The sequence below is a fragment of the Lissotriton vulgaris genome, chromosome 6, assembly GCF_964263255.1.
Source record: "Lissotriton vulgaris chromosome 6, aLisVul1.2, whole genome shotgun sequence".
NCBI classification, from domain to species: Eukaryota; Metazoa; Chordata; class Amphibia; order Caudata; family Salamandridae; genus Lissotriton; species Lissotriton vulgaris.
The window spans coordinates 1,751,745,328-1,751,761,811 of NC_141694.1; the positions used below are offsets into that span (position 1 = coordinate 1,751,745,328).

At 43.0% G+C, this 16,484-nt stretch overlaps 1 protein-coding gene across 2 annotated transcripts in view; it reads left to right on the forward strand.

Annotated features, from left to right (window-relative positions):
- The first annotated feature begins 288 nt into the window (after positions 1–288).
- LOC147709416 (xanthine dehydrogenase/oxidase-like) overlaps positions 289–16,484 on the forward strand; it is a 736,168-nt gene continuing 719,972 nt past the window's right edge. For both annotated transcript variants that reach the window (XR_015296692.1, XM_086927985.1), the window contains exon 1: positions 289–461. Coding sequence is in view for 1 of the 2 variants with exons in the window: in XM_086927985.1 (XP_086784111.1) it covers positions 408–461 (54 nt within the window). In the remaining variant the exon portion in view is untranslated. The remainder of the gene's footprint in view (positions 462–16,484) is intronic.

The window sequence follows — 16,484 nt, forward strand, 5'->3', positions numbered from 1 at the left end:
CCAGAGTGATTCGCATTGTCAGTTCTTGCTGTTTCTTTGCTGTAGATGTGTCCTTTGTCTGCTCTAATTTGAAATATTTTGTATTTCATCCCTCCATTTGCTACTCAAAAGGTGGCTGTTAAACTTGCGATTCTTTTGCGGATATGAAAGACAAGGGGCCCCAAACGCGAACGTTGTTTCGGTGCACAATTTCTATACACCCTGCTGCAGGCACACTCCTCCCACAGCGCTCCGCGCGCCCTCGTCAGGGTGAGCACGTGCACTTGTTGCCGCGCACAGGAGGGCTGGCTAACCTGACCACGGAGCTCGGATTGCAGAACTCTGCTGTGCATTCAACCAGGTGCAGTAGCGCGCGAAGCACAAGTCACGACTCCTGCCACGGACCACGACTGCTGAAGGGTCGAAACATGTCGACGGAGCTACCCACGGACGAGCTGGTGTTCTTTGTGAACGGCAAAAAGGTAGGGAAACAGGATTAGCAGCTGACGCGCTGACAGTGTATTAAAATATATTGTTGACATATTTGTTTCCTCTTAAATCGTCCCTGTTCTATTCGGCCTGTTTTAATTGGAGGATGAAACTTCGCCCTTTCTGATCCACGTCAAGTTTGCCCCGAAGCATTTGTGCAAAAAATTTGGTGATTTCATAATGCGCTGAGTACGAACCCGTTTTACCAGTAGATCGTGTAGTCTGAATGTTTTACTCAGGGGCGCAAGGGGGGTCGAATTAAATAACGATGAATGGCACCCCCTGGATTGAACTGATTTGCAAAGTGAGCAGATGCACTCGCACCCTTCCCTCCTAGGTTGCATTAAAGTGTGTTTCGGGTCCGGTTTGCTCTGATGTTTGAGCAGACCAAAAACGAACTCACTCACGTTGTTTTGAAAACAGCCCTTGCGCTCTGTTTCAAGCTAGCACGTGACGCTCCACAGTGGGTTGGTTTCAGAGTTTTACTGTGGGACAGACAACTCGTTGCGCTATAATATTGTCCTAGATTGCCAAAGTACTGGACGTGCAATTATGTGCAGAATGTGCCTGTTTTTTTTATTTTTATAACCATTTTACTCACACTCCATGTACACGCATCAATAAAACGGGGGGTTTAAGACGTCCAGTCTAATAGGGAGCGGTGGAAAATGTATTTCTGCATCCCGATTCACATAATCATAAAACGTGGAATTTTAGGAGCGTAGAGTGCACTTGTGACCACGCAAAGAATAGATGCCAGTCTTCAGACTACTCACGTGTTGACATTTCCATGGTTTCGGTGTGCGTATGAGTGACATTCCATTGTCAAATGAGTGACATGTCAAGTGATTCATTAAGAAAAGCAACCAGTACTCTGAAGTCCATTAATACAGACAAGCAGCATAAATGACCCCCTTTTGAGCAATGTGAAGCTCTGGGAAAGTCCTGTTTAGTAGCTAAAATGCACAATCTGAAATCCCAGCTTCATCAAACTGTGTGATCCTAAGCAAATATTTTATTTCACTGTTCTTCCTTGTTCTTCATGATCACATATTCGAGCGCTATCAAATATGTCAAGTCAAGTCAGAGAATTTATATAGCGCACTACATACCCAGAGGGTCTCAAGGCGCGTAAGGAGGGTGGGGAATTACTTGTCAAATATCCACGTTCATGTGAGTTCATGACGTGCGCTGTAAAAAACATTCTTTATTTTTCTTTAATGTAATTTCATTTTCCTCCATCTGTAATAAAAATCTAGTCCACTTATGGAATGTACATGAGCAGTCTCCGCTCCAGTATTAGCCTTATGTGACTGCTGGAGGGCAGGCGTGCAACACCCATTGGGCTCAACGGGCTTCAACCCCCCTCTGTGTGTCAGCCCGGGCTGAGACAGCTTCGGGGGCTGGCGACCCTCTAATTGCAGCCGCACCTGAGTACTTCACAGGTGTTTAAAAGACCATTTATTTGTGAATGAGGCTTTTGTTGTGTTTTCACCCCTTCTTAGAGCCACTGCCTATGGCTGGAAGAATTAGCCCCCGCCCCATGGAAATCTTTTTCAACCCCCCCGTCCCCCCTACCCTCCCTCCACCCGAAATTTGTCTCTAATTGGCTGCCTGCTGGATGGTGAGTTTGACAAAGGATCCTAGAATTGTAGCAGCCAGCCAAGGGGCTGTGCACAGGGTAATCAACAAAGGCCAAAGGAGTCTGAAATGTTTATGACTTCCTACAGGCAGCGTCTGGTAGCAATAAGTGAGGAGAGAGATGTTGTGCCAAGATCCTAGCCAGCACCAAATGTTTCATAACAAGGTGTCCGTATATCCATGATAAACTCTCCGGGCCCGATTCACAGAACTAACTTAATACAAACTCCTAAAGTTACTACCATTTACTCATTTTGGTATTCACAGAAGGCACATACTCATTTTGGTATTCACAGAAGGCACTTAACACTTAATCACTGATGAGTAAGTGGCTTCTGTGAATACCAAAATGGTAGTAAGTTTAGGATTTTGTCTTAAGTTAGTTCTGTGAATCGGGCCCTCCTTTTCTCGACCTAGGAGGCTCTGACAGTGTACCCAGCAGCTGCAGAAACGCAGCTGCCACTGTGAATCGAACCCTCGCACTAAGACAGCCTGAAGCAAGTCCGAGGGGCAGAGAAGAACTGTGAATGTGTGACAATGCATTTCAATGCGGCGATGTGGGAACCAGCATTGAAATGTGTTAGTGTCACTCATAATGCGTGGCACTTGGCAGGGCTGATAAAATACACCATTTTATGCTTAGGACCAGCAGGTGGGAAGTGCCTCAGACACCTACACAATTACATAGGTATTCGTAGCCTGGAGACACTCAGAAAGATACTCCCATTGAAGGTCGGGGCAACTGTTTCCAGAATTGGAATTGTTTTTACAGGAGTGAAGAGGAAGCGTTTCACTGTTAGAGCGAACTCCACAGCCATTTCCATGCAGCTCCGGACTCCCAAGGCGCTTGTGGTCCTTTCCCCAGTGCAGGGAGTCATTCACCAGGACGTCTTGCAGCGGGCAATAGGAAGCACAAAGCTACACAGTTACGACTATTGTGTTTCAAAGCTGCCACTCAGTGCACCCATGAGTGGCAACAGAGGGCCCTCCTTGCCGGACAATTAAGCTAATGGGGCCAGATAAAGCTAAACTTCACCTGGGATACAGTCGGTCTGAGTAGATCTGTGGTTAGGAGGAGAGAAGTTTCTGACTTCACACAACTTTGTACATAAAGTTTTCATTCACAAAAGGGTCCCCAAAATCCCCCTGCCCAAAATAAGCTTTGACAAAGGTAGAGGCTCTTGCCTTTGCAAACTATTGTGTTTGCCAATGCCTTTTGGGAACGCTGTATAACATTGGCAAGATGGTGCGCAACATTGCCAAAAGAAACAAAAATAGCAAAAAAAAGACAATGATTTTGGCGCAGCGGCCACATCATTTTGTAGGTGCATGCATGTGTCATTACGCAAAAAATATTTGAAAAAGAGGTAGCCTGAAAGCACTTCTTTTTTAAAGGCGATGGGACTGGCATGCTGCCTGGTCCCGCCCCCAAAAAGAGTAGTTAAAAAAAAGAGTAGTTTAAAAAAGGAGTAGTGGTGGGAAGCACCAGGAGGGCAGGTGGGAGAAATGTAATGCTGCACACGAGGAGAGCAGCAAAGGGGGAGAAACACATGAGCCACAAAGCAACACAGAGCGCGGCGGTGGGAGAGATGCTGGGGAGAAGAAAAATAAAGTTTGAAATATGAGGGTGACAAAGCCCTTTTTCTCTAAAGGCAAATTAAAGCGCTTCTGGCAGACCAGGAGCAGTGTTAATCGCCTTAGGACTTGATTACTCCTCTCTGGATCTGGTCATTCAAAATATTTCAATAAAAAGTAACATTTCAAAATTAAATGTAAAGCACATTATTCTTCACAATAAAGACTGACAAGCATTACAGTGAAAACCACGAAGGTTTATTAAGAGTTAAAGGCATTACAGAAAGCATAATTAGGAGTCAGTCAGTCATTTGTACTGCAGGTGCAGAGCAGGCATATCGACGGGAAAATATCGTGGGACATAAATAGTGCTGCAAAAATATTGTGGGGAAGAAATATCGAAAACAAATATAGTTGACAAGAATATCGACTGGCAGGTAAGTAATATTGATAACAAAAATATCGTTGAATTAAATATAGTTTACAAAAATATAGTTTACAAAAATATAGATTTCTTAATAATGTTATGTATTTTAGTGTTTTTAATGAGAATTTTATGGCAAGACCGGAGGCTCCTATTATGCTTTCTTATCTTGCTTTATTACACACAGCAGCCAAGATAAGTAAAAAACTACAGTTCCCAGAGGGCCAGGGGACAAACTGGGCCATGGGACTGAAAAAACGTGAGAATACATTAGCCAATCACAATGAACCTATGAGATAAAGACCCTAACTGACTGCGCAGCTTCCTCTTTTCTTGCTGCTCGCAGTCAGATAAGTGCCTTTATCTTTGCTCTCAGTACTTTTTATGCTTTGTATGCATTTACTGTGACCGCTTGTATTACATTTTAATTGTGACTGTTTAGCGCGACCTCGCGCTAGTTCTTTCGCGCTGTTCGCGCGTTTCTCCTCGGAGCTCCGGCGCTTCTAGCTCGCTCCCCCCTCCCCCCCCCCGTTTTCAGACGCTGTTGGTAGCGTCTCAGCGCGCGCGTCCTCGCGCGCCTTCTGACTTCTTTCTGGGTTCTTCTTTCCCTCCGGTCACCGTTCTGTGTGTGCCTGCTGCTCCGCTTTGTGCTCCAGCCTCCGTGCCTTTAGAGCTCCGTGTGCAGACGTCGCTTCACGCTCTGCCCAGCCCACAGCTTGTACACGCCCCCGCTCTGTCCATTAACCCTCTCCTACCTCCTGGGTGTTATTTTTGGCTCTATTGACAGCTGCATCATGGAACGTGATAGTTCCTCAGAGGAAATCCCTTCCCAGGAATCACATTCTTTTAAAAGGGATTTAAATAAATTTATTAATAATTCAGTGGAATCAGCTGTAGAAGTCTCTATGAAGAGAATGTCCAAAAACATGGAAAATTCGATGTTAAGCATCATGTCCAAAATGTTGGCCCAGTCTGCGGGGGAAAGCAGAAAGAAAAAAGTGGAATTCTCTGCTCAATCTCGTGTCCCCAAAAAAGCGTCTTTGATCAGCGAGTCTTCCTCGCATTTGACTGAGGACTCTGTTCCTCCCAGGCCTCCTTCTAAGGAGGGGTTTGTTGGCTCCGAGGGTAAACGCAAACAAAAAGAGAAACATGCAGAGTCTCCTAAGAGAAAATTGGTAATTTCCACTATCTTGGACACTGATGACGATGATGATGATGCTAATTTCGATGACGCTGACCAATATTTTGACCTGTTTGATACTACTGACCCTTCCCCCCCCCCTGCTAAATCCCCCAAATTGGATTCTTTTTCTTTTGAGCCTGTTTTTGACTCTGAGGGTTTACCCATGTTTGATCCCTCCACTATTCGTCATCCTAATTCCACCGAATGGTTCCCTTCTCACCATGTGGGAGAATATATCTCTGCCAGGCTGCGTCTCCCTTTGGAGGCACCGGTAAGAGCCAGACTTAAATTCGAATGTCCCAAACCTTCTCTTCCAGACAAAATTACGATGGTCCCTTCCATCGACCAACCTCTCCTCACTTTCTTCTCCAAGTTCGGCAAGGACCCCCGCAGAGGGGTGGATAAAGCTTGGACCACTTGCCAGGACAAACTATTGGATGTTGTGGGCCCTCTCGCCCGTATCTTTGATCTAGCGGAAGCTGCCCGCTTAGAAGGTTCTGAACTTTCTGCAGATGATGTTTCCATGTGGGCCCAACGCGCCTTCTGCCTTCTAGGAAATGCCAATTCCGCTATCACCCATGAGCGCCGTAAAGGTCTCTTAATCAAATTGGATCCCAAACTTTCTAATCTGGCTCCCATGGATCCTGGCCCCAAGGCAAATGGTCTCCTCTTTGGAGATTCTCTGGTTCGTGACCTTAGTAGATTTGTTTCTACGTTTGCTTCTTTGGACAAAGCCCAGCAAACAGTAAAGAAGGTCTTCGCCCCTCGGGTTTTTGGACGGGCCGGCAGAGGCAGGGGTCGCTCTTCCGGCCGTCCCTACAACCAAGGCTCCAGAGGTTCGTCCAACAACAACCAGGACTACAAGCCTCAGTTCTATCCCCAACGTGGCCGCGGATTCAAAGGCAGAGGCCAACGAAATTATCGTCAAAACTCCAACCAACAAGGTAAGCCTTTCTTCTTCCCCTCCTGTGGGGGGTCGCTTAAAACTGTTTCTTCAAAAATGGTGCACACTCAGTTCAGATCCGTGGGTCTTAAGCACGGTACAAGGCTACCTGATAGAGTTCCTTTCTCCTCCCGTCCAAACTTCTCTTCCCCCCCCTCTCGTCTTTTCAACTCTGATGGCATCTCAAATTTCAAACGAAATCGAGACTCTTCTCCTCAAAAGAGCAATTCAAGTTTTTCCCTTCGACTCCTCAGGCTTTCTAAGCTCCATTTTTCTTGTTCAGAAGAAAAACAAGAAGCTCCGCACGGTCATCAATCTGAAATGGTTCAATCAGTTTGTGGTTTACCGCCATTTCAAAATGGAGACCATTTTACATTTGAGGGACACTCTTCGTCCCAACGATTGGATGGTCCGTCTGGACCTTCAAGACGCATACCTCACGGTCCCCATCCATCACTCTCACTGGAAATTTCTTCAATTCCAGTGGTCAGGTATCAACTATTGTTTCACCTCTCTTCCCTTTGGCCTATCTTCCGCGCCATGGTGTTTCACAAAGCTTTTGAAACCAGTGGTCGCTTATCTTCGATCTCTTGGCATAAGGCTAATTATTTACCTGGACGATATCCTTCTCATGAATTCGGACAAACTATCTCTCCTTTCCGACCTTCTTTTGACTCAGTCCCTTCTCCTAGATCTGGGTTTTCTCATCAACAAAGACAAATCGTCTTTAACTCCTTCTCAGAACATGGAGTTCTTGGGATTCCTGGTGGACTCTGCTGCAGCGTCCCTTCGTCTCCCCCTTTCCAAGGTTTCCAAGATCAAAGCGGAGATCCTATCTGTTCTTCAGTCCTCTCTTTTGTCCCTCCGTTCTCTGGCACGGATTGTCGGCCTTCTCTCTTCTTCCATTCAGGCCATCTTTCCGGGACCTCTCCATTATCGTGCTCTTCAGCGCCTAAAAATCCGTCATCTTCGTCAAGGCCTTGCATATTCAGATCTCGTGGCTCTAGACCCCGAGTCCCGCACCGAGCTTCAATGGTGGATAGACCATTTAGATGCGTGGAACGGGCGCACTATCTTCGCCACGGCCCCAGATCTAGTCTTAGAATCAGATGCAAGCCTGTCGGGCTGGGGCGCCCGGTGTGGACCAATCTCGACTGGAGGTTCATGGTCCGCAGAGGAGTCAAAGTTGCACATCAACTGTTTAGAGATGCTTGCAGGTTCCTTTGCGATCAAAAGCCTTTCCAAAAACAGGATTCACTGTTCTATTCTCCTCCGCATGGACAATGTTTCTGCGGTCCGCTACATCAACCATCTTGGCGGAACACGGTCCAAACCCCTGGCGGACTTGGCAAAGAGTCTATGGGAATTTTGCCTCGCCCATCATCTCTCTCTGACCGCCGAGTATCTCCCTGGAGATCTCAACAGCGTGGCGGATTGGCACTCGAGATTTCTTCGAGATTCCAGCGATTGGAAGCTTTGTCCATCCGTTTTCCTCTCTCTTTCCCATCTTTGGGGCCCTTTCTCTATCGATCTTTTTGCTTCCCGTCTCAATTCCCAATTGCCCCGGTTTTACAGTTGGCGCCCGGATCCCCTGGCCTTGGCGACAGACGCTTTCCTGCAGGATTGGTCTCGTCATCTTCATTATGCCTTCCCTCCTTTTCTGATGATCAACAGGGTTCTTTCTCAGGCTCGCCGCCAGTCCTCGTCCCTGGTTCTAGTTGCCCCCTTCTGGCAAGCCCAGGTTTGGTTTCCGACTCTTCTCGAGATGGCAGTGGACTTCCCGGTCCTTCTTCCCTCTTTCGGAGACCTACTTCTCAATCCTCAGGGCGATCAACACAATCTCATTCTCGATTCCTCCCTGCAACTCTCGGCCTGGAAAGTTTCCGGCCTTCCCCTTCTGACGTCCTCATTTCACAAGAGGCTTCGTTCTTTATCAACCAAGCTTGGGCTCCGGGAACCTCCAAAGCATACAGATCCGCCTGGTCTCTTTGGACAAGCTGGTGTTTGGAAAGGGACCTCGATCCCATTTCAGCCTCTCTGTATTTCATAATTAACTTCCTTGGTTCACAAGCCAGTGCCGGTAAGGCTTACCGCACCATCAATCTCTATCGCTCTGCCATCTCCCTATACCATTCCCAAATTGATGGTAAACCAGTTGGTGCTCACCCTATGATTTGTCGTCTACTCAAGGGTGTCCGTTGTGCGAAACCTCCGTTGGCTAAGTATACCTCTTTATGGGATGTTACAGTGATATTTAAATTGTTTAATGATTGGCCAGACAATGCTGTTCTTTCACTAAAGATGTTATCTGCTAAACTCACTATGTTACTGTGTCTAGTTTCCATTAAAAGAGTTTCTGATGTTAAGGCTCTAGATGTTTCTGCTCGCCAATATTCTCCTTCAGGTGTGCTGTTTCAGATACGCAGACGTACTAAGACTAATTTGGATTCAGTGTTTTATCCTTATTTTCCAGCTCATCCCAAACTGTGTGTGGGACAATGTTTAAAAGTGTACGAACACCGAACTGCTGATCTCAGAACGCCCTCTCATTCTCAACTCCTTATTTCTTTTATTAAACCCCATCTTCCTGTCTCTTCTCCCACTCTGGCCCGCTGGGTCCGTTGGGTCATGTCTCTTGCCGGAATTGACGTCTCCGTTTTCGGGGCTCATTCGGCCAGGGGAGCCATGGCTTCTACAGCCTTTTGGTCTGGCTCTCGCCTGGAAGACATTCTGAGATCAGCAGACTGGTCAAATGACAGCATATTTCGCATGTTCTATTGCAAACCTGTTCATACTGTGGCTTCTGATATTGTTAATATGCTTTAAACAAGCATAATAGGAGCCTCCGGTCTTGCCATAAAATGTAGATTTTTCTAGTATTCTTGACGGAAAATCTTAATTTTATTAAAGACACGGAGGCGAGTATTATCCCGCCGCAACATTTCTTAACTTCTGTTCTCCCTCCCTACAGCGAATCCAGCCTTGCCACCGGCTTCATCTTAGAAGATCTACCCTGCACCTTCTTCGATCTTCTCCTGCAAGTGCTCCGATTCCATTGCTCCCGGATCCTCCTCCTGGACGCCTGTTTGGTCTTCTCCCTTGGATTCCCCTGATGCAAGACTTATGTTCCTGGACTTTGGCTATATCCTTAATTTTATTCATTTTCCCTTTGTTTAATGACTATTCTTGATCTGCTCGCCAGCGAAAAGAGGAAGCTGCGCAGTCAGTTAGGGTCTTTATCTCATAGGTTCATTGTGATTGGCTAATGTATTCTCACGTTTTTTCAGTCCCATGGCCCAGTTTGTCCCCTGGCCCTCTGGGAACTGTAGTTTTTTACTTATCTTGGCTGCTGTGTGTAATAAAGCAAGATAAGAAAGCATAATACTCGCCTCCGTGTCTTTAATAAAATTAAGATTTTCCGTCAAGAATACTAGAAAAATCTACATTGTTTGTCATTTTATTACATGTTTGTATGAGTTATTAATTTATTTTAAGTTTAATTCTGCGTTCTTAGTTCTGTAGTGTGGTATTGGTCTATAGGGGAATAGGGTCGGAAGTAATTTAATTATATAGATTTAAATAATCATTTATAGTAGTTAATTTTTATTTTGAAATTAGAATTTTGCGTTTTAAGTTTTGTAGCGGGTTGTGAATTTATAAGGGAATAGAGTGGGAAGTAATTTAATTATATAAAATGTATTGAATAATTAATGTGTTAATTGATTACTTAATAATAGTTTAATAATTAGTTGTTAATTATTTTCAATTAGTCAATTAATAATTAATTATGTTAATTGTTTAATTATTTTACGTGTGTGTTGTGGTGTTTATATGTGTAAATGGTGTGAAGGGTGGTAAGTAATTAATTTGTAATTGATTATTTATTAAATATGTTTTAAATTAATTACCATTAATTAATTAGTAATTATTAATTGTAATTGTGTAATTAATTTTAGGTGTGTGTTCTGGTGTGTATATGTGTAAATGGTGTGAAAGGTGGTAAGTAAATCATTTTTTATTGATTAATTAATACAAAATAAATGAATTTTCATTAATTAATTAGTAATTAATAAATGTAATTGTGTAATTAATCTAAGGTGTTTGTTGTGGATATTATAGTGTTAAATAATGTGTAATTAATTATTTTTTATTATCTTTGTTAATAATAATATATTTAAAATTATATATTAATTATGTTAATATTGGAAATTAAATGTAATAAAAATGATGATGTTTTAAAAAAAATTGGGGGGGAATTCAGCACTTTCCCTACTGTTGCACTCACTGCAGTGGGAATAGTAATGTTTACCCTTCCGCTATCCAATGCTTTCCCTACTGTTGCACTTACTGGAGTGGGAATAGTAATTTTTACCCCTACGCTATTCACCGCTTTCCCTAATGTTGCACTCACTGGAGTGGGAATAGTAATTTTTACCCCTCCTCTATCCAACGCTTTCTCTACTGTTGCACTCACTGGAGTGGGAATAGTAATTTTTACCCCTCCTCTATCCAACGCTTTCTCTACTGTTGCACTCACTAGAGTGGGAATTGTAGTTTTTACCCCTACGCTATCCAACGCATTCCCTACTGTTGCACTCACTGGAGTGGGAATAGTAATTTTTACCCCTACGCGATCCAACGCTTTCCCTACTGTTGCACTCACTGGAGTCGAATAGTAATATTTACCCCTCAGCTATCCAGCGCTTTCCCTACTGTTGCACTCATTGGAGTGGGAATAGTAATTTTTAACCCTACGCTATCTAACGCTTTCCCTATTGTTGCACTCATTGGAGTGGGAATAGTAATTTTTACCCCTACTTTATCCAGCGCTTTTCCTACTGTTGCACTCACTGGAGTCGAATAGTAATATTTACCCCTCAGCTATCCAGCGCTTTCCCTACTGTTGCACTCATTGGAGTGGGAATAGTAATTTTTAACCCTACGCTATCTAACGCTTTCCCTATTGTTGCACTCATTGGAGTGGGAATAGTAATTTTTACCCCTACTCTATCCAGCGCTTTCCCTACTGTTGCACTCATTGGAGTGGGAATAGTAATTTTTAACCCTACGCTATCTAACGCTTTCCCTATTGTTGCACTCATTGGAGTGGGAATAGTAATTTTTACCCCTACTCTATCCAGCGCTTTCCCTACTGTTGCACTCATTGGAGTGGGAATAGTAATTTTTAACCCTACGCTATCTAACGCTTTCCCTATTGTTGCACTCATTGGAGTGGGAATAGTAATTTTTACCCCTACTCTATCCAGCGCTTTTCCTACTGTTGCACTCACTGGAGTGGGAATAGTAAATTTTACCCCTCCACTATCCAGCGCTTTCCCTACTGTTGCATTCATTGAAGTGGGAATAGTAATTTTTACCCCGACACTATCCAGTGCTTTCCTTACTGTTGACATATTTTTGACATCAATATTTTTTACATTGATATTTTTTAGTCGATATTATTGTATTACCTGTTGAAGTATAGGGAGTCGCTATTTTTGTAATTGATATTTTTACATCGATATTTACACATGGAACTGTACTACATAAGCATGGAACTCGGAAAAATGCAATAATGAAAGAGCAGAACAAAGCATAATTCAGTTCAAGTAAATAAGTCATAAGCCCACAACCCTCAGCATGTGACCTCTTTTATAGGAAAGCATACAAAGGAAAAATACATTTGGTGTGAATGTGCCGAGGTCTCATAATTCCATCCAATCATATTTAAGAAAGAATGATATTGTTCAAAATCACATTTGTCAAAACTAATCACTATTCCACAGATTCATATAATGCAGTTGCCATCACGGTGCTCCTGAGACACCCCAAATGTTAGTGCAAATATCGAAACAGAGCTTGAGAACGAAACATCATGTTGTACATGAGAGAATTAAAGTGTTTCAAAATATTGTTTACAGCATAACTATTGTGAGTGGAGTGCATGGTGTGGAAAGGACAGAGAGATGACTGCATGTAGGAAAAGAGGACTGCAAACAGCAGCAATCATTTTAAAACCAACCCCTACATTTTCAGTGATAAAATACAGCTTCTCAACAGAATATCTTGATTTCACTGTATGTTTAATCACATCCTGTTAATGCAGAATTTATTTTAATAAAAGTCTTCATCCAGGGAGACAGCTACGTGGAACAAGGGAGCTGGGATTTGGGGTGGGGAAGAATCAAATGAGGGAGAACTCTGGATGTCCCATTTACTCTCATGGAGTGCTTAAGCATACAGCTGTTCCCTATTAGTGAGCAGTGGAAGGATAGAAGCCAGACACAGAGATGATAATGAGGCAATGCTCCAGGTGAGGGACAAACTCAAGATGAGCAACCTGGGACAAGGACAGCTACCAAATAAAAAACATGCAAACAAGAGTGACAGTAAGTCCAAGCAATGGTAAGCAGTGGCCAAACTGTAAGCCCACAATAGGTCTTTTCCAATTTTGCACTGTCTTGTAGGGTTGCCCTAAAAAGATTTGGCCAAGGTGTGCTGCCTCTTGCAACTGGGTGAGTCAAATATATAAATATACTAGCTTTAACAAGCTCCTAATATTTTAAGAGAAGTTATATAAGAACGAGTGAACAGCCATGCACGAGGGTGCAACTCAGCGCTCTTTATACTATTTACAAGAAATGTAAATTTGAATAATTAAATTAGTTTTAGTTATTCCTTCAGAAATTATTACGCCCACAACTCATCCAATGTATTTTTTCCTTCAAGCGCGACCTTACTATCAACAGAAGATTCAGTTGTACGTGCTAAGTTTATTCGACTGACATTTTCACTTTTACATCTTCATGTTGCTAATTTTAGTATTTTTAGGTCTAGCTTGACAGCACAGCTGTCAAATCATGTATTGTTACCAATTCTTTCCAACATACAGATTCAGGAGAAACTGGATGCAGTGTAGGGAGTGAAAGGACATTGGTAGAAGACAGAATCAAGGGAAAACATCAAGCAGAACCTGACATCGGGCAGTAATACAGTTTACAAATATAGGACAGTGGGTGAAGAAAGGGTACATGAGTGTCTAATGCAAGGGCAGCCTCTCACAACAAGTTACAAATGATGTGCTAGATTCCAAGATCCCCTGATAAAAAATTGATTAAAGAGCTAACTTAACTCTTTAAGTATCAGGCTGGTCGGGAGCAGCAGGGGTTATAGTTTTATAGTTGGTCATGGCGTGTTCTCATCACCACACCAGGGTTGTTTCTAGTCCTTCCCTTGGAAGGAGAAATATAATTTGGGTTAACAAGTCCAGTTACATGGGGGAGGTCAATTGGGTCATTTGAGGTCAATTGGGGCAATCTAGAAGTAGGAGGAGAGGGGACTAAACCTATGAAGACCCGAAGTAGCTCATATGGGGCAACTTTGATGTTAAACTAAGGACAATCAGGCTTTATCCAGTCCAGCATTTCGTCATGGCTGATAAGAAAAGAGGAGGGGAATGAAGCATTTCAAAGTCTTGTCAGCGGTAGTAAGCACTAAATATATACAATACAATGATAACATTACACAATGATCGTATGCGACTCCGGGGAGGGTATATTTGTTATTTTGTATAGGATGCATGGTGGGGAGGGCCTTAGTGAAGTAAGCTCATACACCCAAATAATGGACCTGGAGCCATTGTTGCTTCACTGAAGGAATGGACTGCCCAGGGAGATGCAATCTAGCTGAGGAACTTTACCATAGTCCCAGAATTTGTAATTGATCATTATCTAGAATATAAGAATCTACAGGGGCGATGCTGAGGAAGCTAAAAGGGGCATTCCAAGAATACTCTCAATTCGACATCTGGATAGAGGTTCACCACATGGCAAGGAATATACATATCTTTTACATGTGATCCACTCATATTTGAGGACCTACTTGTTTTGGAGGAAACAGGCATTATTACATGTTACCAAGAGTGTGGAAATATGGATAATCGCACTATTAAACTATGCTTTGGGAAATTTGTGGATATTGCCTTTCAGGAAAGATATATAGATATTTGATAGCTCCCTCCTAAAATACATTGTCTTAAAGGGACGGACTCAAGGAGTATTTTGAACTCAACAACATGGAAGTGGTGGCCTCAAGAAACTTTGTGGAAGATAAGAAGGAGGTGCATAACTGCAAGGGCTGAACAAAGCTTCAAATACATATATGTGGAAGCGAAGTTAGAATTAGAACTCAAAACATCAGAGGAAGAATATATATAGAGAGGGGTTCCCTCTACACATAAGTGAAGTAACCTCCTGAAATGAAAACTGAAGTTGCTTAACACCAATAAGTCAGAAAAGGCCTTTATCTGCCTAAAACAAAGATTGTATGAGAAAGCTAATACAACACACAAACGTCTAGCTAGGAGGCTCAGGATGGCCACTACTAAAATATGAATACCTAGTGTATTTAACTTGAGAATAATGGAGTAGTAGACTGCTCCAGGGAGAACATGTATTCTATTATAATCTCTAAAAGGGTGGCCCAATAGATATTATCTAGCAGAGTTAATGACATGGGTCAATTTCCCTAAACAGAAGAAGGTAACTAGAGACACACCCATTGCTGTAGAGAAAGTAGCTAAAGTCACAAAAAACACAAGTCCTAATAAGGCCATAGTCAGTGATGGTCTGACAAATTATTACCGTAAATCTTTTATTGCAGATCTAATACCAAGATTTGTTAAGGTATATTAATAGCTCTTAGATCACCAGAAATCCTCTCCCCAAAACTGACGTTTCTAGAAGAACATAGCAAAGTATCAGGATTTAGGGTGAATCTAGAAAAATTGGAACTTTTGAGTGTAGGTCTAGACTGGGAAAGGAGAGTACAAGTAGATATGATATTTCACTTCAAATAGACTAAGGAAAGAATTTAATATCTGGGCACTGTTATTATCCACACACTGAGAAATCGATATAACGAAAATTACCCCAAAGATATTGTTAAATTAGGAGAGACTTGCAGTGCTAGTGGAGCCTTTTCATATCTTGGCTGAAATGGGTGGCTATGCTAAAGCTGAACATGCAGCACCACCTTGTGTACCTCTGTCAGGTACTCCCACTTATGCTTCTTGTAAAGGACCTTGAATCCTTACAGTCTGCGCCTGACACATTCGTTAGGGCGGGTAGTGGAGCTGAAGGGGTAGGCCTCGCTAATGTAGTTCAACACTCCCCAAGGACAATGTTATGCATAGTATTGTAGTAGTCACTACATGAAACTGAAAAACATTTGCTATGCATGGAAGCTGCATTATTCATCTGTACCCCATGCGGTTAGATTTGGTTAACTAAAAGAGGTAGACCCTGGATAGAGTACATGTCAGAGATGCTATGTCAAACATTGGTAACCTGGGACACAGTGTCTACAAGTCAGCACTTTACATTGTTTCCATCTTCTTATGTTGTGTTATTCCTCAACCCCTACTGTAACCCTGGTTTTCGTGATGAACAATTCCATAGGTGGAGGGAAGTCGACTGCAGGATGCTATAACATTTCTTCTATAGGGGTGTGATCAAACCACCTAGAGGCTTGCAAAAAACAATTTTTGGATGACATTGTTGCAGGACTACATTTTTTTCAATTGTGGCACGGTGCACTTTCTCAGGACTGGCACACTCCAGGGATCTTTCACATTTTGAAACTCTTCCCCACTTATGGAAACACAAAGGGCTTGCTCTCTAGTAAAAATGTGCAAACTGATGCTTCATTTGTAGTGAACCCCAAACAAAGCGAGACACATGTTCAACCATGCCGCGGGGTGGAATGTTGGCAAGGATGTGGCATGAATGTGGCGAGCTGCGTATTTGATGTTCATGCTCTATAATCCAAACTTTTTTGAAAGAAGTTCAGAGCCCTATAAGGGCATCCTGGGCTGCCATGTTCCGTCAGCTCAAGCATTGGTAATTTTGGGACTAAAATCACCCTTCACAGAAGGGATGTCTAAGAATGACTTGATGCTCCTAGTGAACATAACCATGGCAACTATACAGAGGATTGGCATCAGATGTAAGAGCACCACCACTCCAAAAGATATGAGTGTGGGCGGAAAGGTTGTGGTCTGTATTAGTGGTAGAACGGCTGGACACGCAGGGCGGAGGAAATATGTTGGACAAATGTGAAAACTTATGTTGAATTATCCTAATGAGCAGTCACAAACCCTGGCATGTCTGAGGTCATTGCTGTCCCTGTGCCTCTTGGAAGTTTTGCAAAACGAGAAGTGAGATCAGGGTCAGTGACTGTACCCCAATTCC